Source organism: Tupaia chinensis, unplaced genomic scaffold (assembly GCF_000334495.1).
Source record: "Tupaia chinensis unplaced genomic scaffold, TupChi_1.0 Scaffold145894_1, whole genome shotgun sequence".
NCBI classification, from domain to species: Eukaryota; Metazoa; Chordata; class Mammalia; order Scandentia; family Tupaiidae; genus Tupaia; species Tupaia belangeri.
Genome location: NW_006205751.1, coordinates 5,036 through 13,650, shown reverse-complemented (window position 1 = coordinate 13,650; position 8,615 = coordinate 5,036). Strand labels below are relative to the sequence as shown.

General features: G+C 40.2%; 1 protein-coding gene across 1 annotated transcript in view; it reads right to left on the bottom strand.

Annotated features, from left to right (window-relative positions):
* Positions 1 to 197: 197 nt before the first annotated feature.
* LOC102485184 (uncharacterized) overlaps positions 198 to 8,615 on the bottom strand; it is a gene marked incomplete at both ends in the record, with an annotated part of 10,409 nt that continues 1,991 nt past the window's right edge. Inside the window, 4 exons of the mRNA XM_006168598.1 lie at positions 198 to 270; positions 2,545 to 2,703; positions 4,846 to 5,016; positions 6,916 to 7,074. Of these exons, the coding sequence (XP_006168660.1) occupies positions 198 to 270; positions 2,545 to 2,703; positions 4,846 to 5,016; positions 6,916 to 7,074 (562 nt within the window). The remainder of the gene's footprint in view (positions 271 to 2,544; positions 2,704 to 4,845; positions 5,017 to 6,915; positions 7,075 to 8,615) is intronic.

Here is an 8,615-nt window from a genome sequence, read left to right as displayed (position 1 = left end):
AAGGTACATACCAAAGTAAAAAGAAAAAAAAATCTAATAATCTTATTTCTATAAACTAGCTTACTCTGACCCATTTCCAATTACAACTATAAAGCAAAGATAGGTAGACCACTGATAAATTTTAAGAGTAAATACTAGACAAAACCAAATCCAGAGCTTCAATGAAAGGAAAATAATTTGACAAGACAGCACAGTACCTTGGTATCGAGACCTATGAAGTCGTCATCTGAGGTAGGCCATGAATCATCAATATTAGATTTCCTGGAACTGCTTTAGAGCAAAAATATACAAGAAAAACTAAGTGAGTTCCTTTCATTAGCAAAAAACTTGATGAAAGGCCAGCTATCTGCGTATTAAATGATGTTCTCCATATAATTACAACTTGACTCTCCTATGATTTGAATAAACGTTTGTCCCTGACCGGGAAGTTTGGCTACCAGTATCTTTGGGAGGTGAGACCTTTGAGAGGCCGGGCCTAATGGGAGGGCACCATTCAATCACCTGGAACATGGGAGGGACAAACAGAGGAGGTGGAAGAGTCCGGTCACTCTTCCTGTGTTCTCTCCGTCTCTGCCCCTCTCTTTCTCTACAGGTAGCTACTGACCTATCTGCTTCTCTGGGCAATGTTGTGACTAGTCAGAGGCCAGCCAGAAGTCAGGCCCTGCTTTTATACCTTTCAGGAACCAGAACTGTAAGCCGAGTGATCCACTGATTCTTTACAAACTACCCAGTTTCAAGTATTGCTGTTTAGCAATGTAATAACAAATGAATACAATAAATGGGCACAGCTAAAAGGGTGGGGTTGACAGACAACTGGGACTGTGGACATGGTTTGGAAATGGGTTAACAGGAAGAGGCAGTTACAAGTTTGGAGAAGCAGGCAAGTAAAAGCCTAGATGATGGTGAAGCCTTGGAAGAAGAAAGATTTAGAAATGAACAGAAACCTTTTTTTGGGAAAAATAGAGCTAAGACACTTGTGGGACAGATATGGTTTATTATCTGTTGAGGAGGATGTGTACAGTATTCTCATGTGGGCGGGACTGAGGTGTACATCATGCTTGGTAAAGACTCCTTACAATACAAACGACGTATAGCAACAGAATGTATGGATAATAATACTAATGATAAATTAAAAAGAAACTTTTTAAACATTGAATAAAGGTCTGAAATAAGAATATTGATAGAAATAGAGAGAGTGAAAGCTGCGCTCAGGTTTCAAAAAAAGGGGAGATTGGGAATAGCAGTTGGCATAATGGCTATGTCACTGGACTCCCATGTACTCCTATGGACTCCCATGTACAGTTTGAATCCCGGACCCAATGGCTTAAACTCACGCCAGACACGTGTGTGCATGCCCAAGATCCTGAGAAGACAATAAAAGACAAGAAAGTGTGGCATAGCCATCCCCTCCCCGGGAAGTGATTTCTCGATTTCTGTCTCTCTGATTCTCTCTGACGTTCCAGTGAGCACACACGCCCTATAGCAAAAACCTCTCGGAAAAAAAAAAACAATCTCCCTGTTGGCCAGATTGTAAACAATGATAATATTGATATAAATAATATGTCAGACTGTCTTACTATATCATAGCTATTCCTTATGATATTGTCAAAGATACTGTCAGACACACATGAAGGGGGATAAAATACTATTCTAAATAGGGACCAGCAAGTGGTGTGGACTTGAAGGCGCTGGATCCCGCATGACAGTCAGTGCTGTTCAAGGCCCAGTCCTGGCACCTTGGGCTTGTGTGTATGCCCAAAATTCTGTGAGGAGACTGTAAGAGAAGTGACTATGGCATCGCCAATTCTCCCAGAGGACGTCATTTATCCCCCTTGCCCGTGTTTCTGTCTCTGGAGAACACTCATGCCATACTGGGAGATAAGAAAGAAACTAAAAATATAAGTTCTCTTCAGTCTGTCTTCAGTGTTGGCATGGTTTTTATTACATACTAATCTGTGCATGACAGTTCAACATTTCAAGCATCACTTAGAGGCTGAAGTATATTAGGATATTCCATATCTGCATCAATTCTTAATGAATGCCCTTACATTAAAAATCATACATGAAGAGGGGTTTTAAGAATAATTATTAATAATGGTTGATCAATATTTAAAACATAATGTAATAAGCCCTCTAATACTTAGTAAAACAAACAAATTTAAAAAACATGTTCGGTGATTTAGATCGCTACTAACAGCTTACAAACATACTCAAGAAGAATCGGTTTTACTATTTCATAAAAAGGAAAGAAAACTTCCTTGAATCCCACATTCTTCAGTTATCACCCAGTTCTCTCTTATCTTTAGCATACTAATTCTCCAAGAAGATGTCTACACTTCCTTACAGTCGAGCTTCCCTGGTAATTAATGAAACTAGTTTTGTCAAGGACACTTACTCTCATTTTAGTCACCTCCTCCATAGAATAAACAATTGAGTATTCCCGTGTTGGATCTGAAGACAGGACACTACTCTGGTTCATTTCTAGAAAAAGTCATCTCCGCTAATATTCCTTCAGAGAGAAATCAACACGTGAGAGATATGTACCTTTCTTCTTCTGAATCTGTTTCACAGAATCTTTTGACTTCAGTCAATTGCAGTGGACCACCAGGTGGTGACTTGGCCTTTTCCGTCGTTCCTAAATCCATCGACGTTTTGGAGGTCCGTTTCTTGTATTCATTTTTCTTACATTTATTTTCATAAGTGCTGGAGTTCCAATTTTGAAAAAAAATCCATGAAAAAAGACATTGGTTTCTAATCATTCTACTGCCAACTACAAAACCAATTTCTGTACAAAACCAATTTCTGTAAACTCCCACATCTTTCACATATGAATTCACTTTCTTGTTTAAAAAAGATTCTAAAGGGTCAACTACATACAAAGAACAGCATATTCTCAGCTTCAAAACAGGAATTAATAGAATAATGTGACACATCAGTCCATTGCTGAAAAGTTGTAACAAACAGAAAGAAGGCTTCATATTTGGAGCAACAGATGGCATAATGGCTATGTCGCTAGACTCCCATGTAGTTGACCATGGTTTGTGTCCCGGACCTGATGGCTTAAACTTACGATGAATGTGTGTGTATGCGTGCCCAATATGCTGAGAGGAGAATGGAGGATAAGGGGTTATGGCATGGACGTCCGCACACAGGAATGATTTATTGCTTTCTGTCTCTCTGTCTCTCTCTGACTTTCTGGTGAGCACATGTGCCCTACAGCAAAAACTTCTCAAAAAAAAATTCTCTCTGTTCTCCAGATTCTACACAACTTATAACATTGACATCAGGAATATTTTAGAGTAACTTCCTATATCATAACTAGTCCTTATGATACTGTAAAAAATACTGTCACACATGAAGGGAGATAAAATTCTATTGCAACTAGGGACCAGCAAGTGGTGTGGACTTCAAGGTGCTGGACCCCACACGACAGTCAGTGTTGTTCAAGTCCCAATCCTGGCACCCTGAAGAACATGCTGGGCTTGTTGTTGCATGCCCAAAATTCTCTGAGGAGACTGTAGGAGAAGTGACTGTAGCCTTGCCATTTCTCACAGAAGATGTCTCGTAACCCCTGCGCCCATGTTTCTGTCTTTGGAGATCACACATGCCATACTGGGGAATAAGAAAGAAACTAAAAACAAGTTCTCTTCAGTCTGCCTTCAGTGTTGGCATGGTTTTTAGGTCATAGTTTAACACTAATCTGTGCATGACGGTTCAACTTTTCAGTCATCACTTAGAGGCTGAAGTAAATTAGGATATTTCATATCTGAATCAATTCTTAATGAATGCCCTCTTATCTTAAAACCATACATGAGGGAACCAGCAGTTAGTGTAATGGCTATGTTGCTGGACTCCCACGTAGTCGACCGCAGTTCGCGTCCCGGACCCGGTGGCTTAAAACTCACGCCGGAGCGTGTGCGTGCATGCCCAAGATCCCGAGAGGAGAATGGAGAAGGGATTGCAGCGTGACCATCCCCTCTGGGGGGTGATTTCTCGCTTTCTGTCTCTATGTCTCTCTCTTTCTGTCTGGCGAGCACACACGCCCTATAGCAAAACTTCAAAAAAAAAAAAAAAAACCATACATGAATAGAAGTTTTAAGAAAAAATATTAATAATTTTTGTTCAATATTAAAAACATAATGTATTGGGAACCAGCAGTTAGCATAATGGCTATGTCGCTGGATTTCCATGTAGTCGACCGCGGTGCGCGTCCCGGACCCGGTGGCTTAGAACTCATGCCGGGCGCATGTGCATGTGTGCCCAAGATCCCAAGAGGAGAATGGAGGAGAAGGGATTGCGGCGTGACCATCCCCCCTGGGGGGTGATTTCTCGCTTTCTGTCTCTATGTCTCTCTCTTTCTGTCTGGCGAGTGCACACGCCCTATAGCGAAAACCTCTCAAAAAAAAAAACCATGATGTATTAAGCCCTCTAATTCATAGACAGTCAATCAAACTTAAATTAAAAAAACATGTCTTGTGCTTTAGATTTTTACCAACAGCTGACAAACATACTCTAGAAGAATCGGTTTTACTATTTCACAAAAAGGGAAGAAAACTTCCATGAATCCCACATTCTTCAGTTATCACTCAGTTCTCTCATGACTTTAGCATACTAATTCTCCAAGGAGATGTCTACACTTACTCACAGTCAAGCTTCCCTGGTAATTAATCAAACTGCTGTTTGTCAAGGACACTTACTCTCATTTTCTCACCTCCTCAACAGAATAAACTATTGAGTATTCCCATGTTGGACCTGATGACACGACACTATCCTGGGTCATTTCTAGAAAAAGTCATCACTGCGAATATTCCTTCAGAGAGGAATAAAAAACTGATAAATATGTACCATTTTTCTTCTGAATCTGTTTCACAGAATCTTTTGACCTCAGGCAATTGCAGTGGACGACCATGAGGTGACTTGGCCTTTTCCGACATTCCGAGAACTGTTGGGGCTTTGGAGGACCTTTTCCAGTTTTCATTTCTCTTGCCTTCATTTTCCCAAGAGCTGGAGTTCCAACTTTGAAAAAAATTCATGAAATAAGCCATTGGATTCTAATCATTCTACTGAAAACTACAAAACCAGTTTCTGTAAACTGACATATCTTTCCCATCTGAATTCATTTTCTACTTTAAAAAAGATTCTGAAGGGTCAACTATTACAAAGAAGTGCATATTCTCAGCTTTCAAACAGGGATAAATGGAACAATGTGACACATTACTCCATCACTGAAAAGTTATATGTAATCAGAAAGAAGGCTTTATATTGGGACCATCAAATGCCGTAACGACTATGTCGTTAGACTTCCATGTAGTTGACCACAGCTTGAGTCCTGGACCTGGTGGCTTAAACTCAGGCCAGACGCGTGAGCGTTCATTCCCAAGATCCTGAGAAGAGACTGGAAGACAAGTGATTGTGGCGTGGCCATCACCCTAGGGAATGATTTCTTGCTTTCTGTCTCTCTCTCTGTGTCTTTCTGGTTAACACACGAGCCCTATTAGCAAAGACATCTCAAAAAAAAAAAAATCTTCTCTGCTCACCAGTTTCTAAACAATTTGGACCCTGACATCACTAATATTTTAGAGTATCTTAACATATAATAGTTATTTTTTATGAGACTGTCAAAGGTTCTGTCAGACACACATGAAGGGGGATAAAATTCTATTCCAACTAGGGACCAGCAAGTGGTGTGGACATCAAGGCGCTGGATCCCGCAGCACGAAAGTCAGTGCTGCTCAAGTGCCAGTCCTGACACCTTGAAGGATATGCTGGGCTTTTGTTTGCATGCCCAGAATTGTGTGAGGACATAGAAGTGACTGAGTGACACTGCCATTTCTCCCAGAGGATGACTTCTAAGCCCTGAGTCAATGTTTTTGTCTCTGTAGAGCACACATGTAATATTGGGGGGTAAGGAAGAAACTAAAACTTGACTTCTCTTTAGTCTGCCTTCAGTGTTCAAATGGTTTTTATGTCAGAGTTTAAGACTACTTTGTGCATGACAGTTCAACTTTTCAATCATTACGTAGATGCTGAAGTACATTATACTTATAGGATCATTACATAGATGCTGAAGTACATTATACATTATAGGATATTTCATATCAGAATCAATTCTTAATGAATGCCCTCTTACCTTAAAATGATACAATAGAAGCTTTTTTTAAATTTTGAACAGGAATTTTTTTTTTTTTTTTGCAATAGGGCTCGTGTGCTCACCAGAAAGACAGAGAGAGACAGAGAGATAGAAAATGATGAATCATCCCCCAGTGTGGATGGTCATGCCTCTATCACTTCTCCTCCATTTTCCTCTCGGGACCTTGGGCACACACACACACGTGCCCAGCGTGAGTTTAAGCCAGCAGACTCTGGACTTGAACTGCGGTCGACTACGTAAGAGTTCAGCGACATAGACGTTACGCTAACTGTTGGCCCCATGAATATAAGTTTTTTTAAAAAGTATTAATAATTTTTGTTCAAAATTGACAACATAATGTATTAAGCACTCTAATACTCAGTCAAACAAACTTAAATTTAAAACATATGTCCTGTGCTTTAGTTTGTTACCAAGAGCTTACGAACATACTCTAGAAGGATCAGTTTTACGATTTCATTATAAAGAAAGAAAACTTCCTTCAATCCCACATTCTTTAGTTATCACCCACTTCTCTCATGCCTTTAGCATACTAATTCTCCAAGGAGGTGCTCATACTTTCCTCACAGTCAAGCTCCCCTGGTAATTAATGAAACTGGTTTTGTCAAGGATACTTACTCTCATTTTAGTCACCTCCTCAATAGAATAAACAACTGAGTATTCTCCTGTTGGACCTGAAGACAGGACACTATTCTGGGTCATTTCTAGAAAAAGCTATCTCTGCTAATATTCCTTCAGAGAGAAATGAAGAAGTGATAGATGTGTACCTTTTTTCTTCCAACTCTGTTTCACAGCATCTGCTGTCCTCAACCAATTGCAGTGGACCACCAGGCGGTGACGTGGCCTTTTCCGATGTTCCTAAAACCTTCAGAATTCTGGAGGTCCATTTCCTGTTGCCAGATCTCTTGACTTTATTCTCACAAGAGCTGGAGTTCCAAATATGAAAAAATTCCATGAAAAAAGGCATTGGTTTCTAATCATTCTACTGATAACTACAAAACCAATTTGTGTAAACTCCCCAATCTTACAGATCTGAATTTATTTTTTTCTTTAAGAATGATTCTGAATCTGGAGTTCCAAATATGAAAAAATTCCATGAAAAAAGGCATTGGTTTCTAATCATTCTACTGATAACTACAAAACCAATTTGTGAAAACTCCCCCATCTGTCCCACCTGAATTTATTTTCTTTAAGAATGATTCTGAACGGTCAACTACATACAAAGAAATGCATCTTCTCGGCTTCAGAACAGGGGTAAATGGAATAATGTGACACATTTGTCCTTTCATGAAAAGTTGTAAAAACTGAAATAAGGCTTTATACTGGGACCAACCGATGGCGTAATGACTATGTTGCTACGCAATAATGTTGTCGACCAAGGTTTGAGACTTGTACCTGGTGGCTTAAACTCATCATGGATGTGTGTGCGTGTATGCCCAAGATCCTGAAAAGAGAATGGAAAACAAGGGGTTGTGGCATGGCCATACACCTGGGGAATGATTTCTCACTTTCTGACTCTCTGTCTCTGTCTTTCTGGTAGGCACACTTGCCCTGTAGCAAAAACCTCTCAAAAAATAAAAAGTTCCTCCCTGTTCACCAGATTCTGAATAACTTATTACACTGACGTCACTGATATTTTAGAGTATCTTAACATATCATGCTATTTTTTATGATTTTGTTAAAGATTCTATCACAGGGACCAGCAGATAGCGTAATGGCTATGTCACTTGTCTCCCATGTAGTTGACCATAGTTTGCATCCCGGACCCGGTGGCTTAAAACTCATGCCGGGTGCATGTGCGTGTGTGCCCAATATGCCGAGAGGAGAATGGAGAGGGGATTGTGGCGTAGCCATCACCCCCGGGAGGTTATTTCTCACTTTCTGTCTCTCTGTCTCTCTCTGTCATTCTGGAAGGTACACGCACCCTATAGCAAAAAACCTCTCTCTCAAAAAAAAAAAAGATTCTGTCAGACACACAAGAATTTAAAAAACAACTGCTGTGCTTTGGATCATTACCAACAACAGCTTATAAACCTACTCTAGAAGAATCGGTTTAACTATTTCATAAAAAGGAAAGAAAATTTCCTTGAATTCCACATTCTTCACTTACCACACATTTCACTCATGCCTTTAGCATACTAATTCTCCAAGGAGGTGTCTATACTTTCCTCACCGGGAAGCTTCCCTGGTAACCAATGGAACTAGTTTTGTCAAGGACACTTCCTCTTATTTTAGTCACCTCCTCAACAGAAGAAACAACTGAGTATTCCCGTGTGAGACGGGAAGACAGGACACTATCCTGGATCACTTCTAGAAAAAGCCATCACTGTTGACATTCCTTCAGAGACAAATGAAGGAGTGATAGATGTGTACCTTTTTTCTTCGGACTCTGTTTCACAGTATGTGTTATCCTCAGGCAATTGCAGTGGACCACCAGGCGGTGACGTGGCCTCTTCCGCTGTTCCTC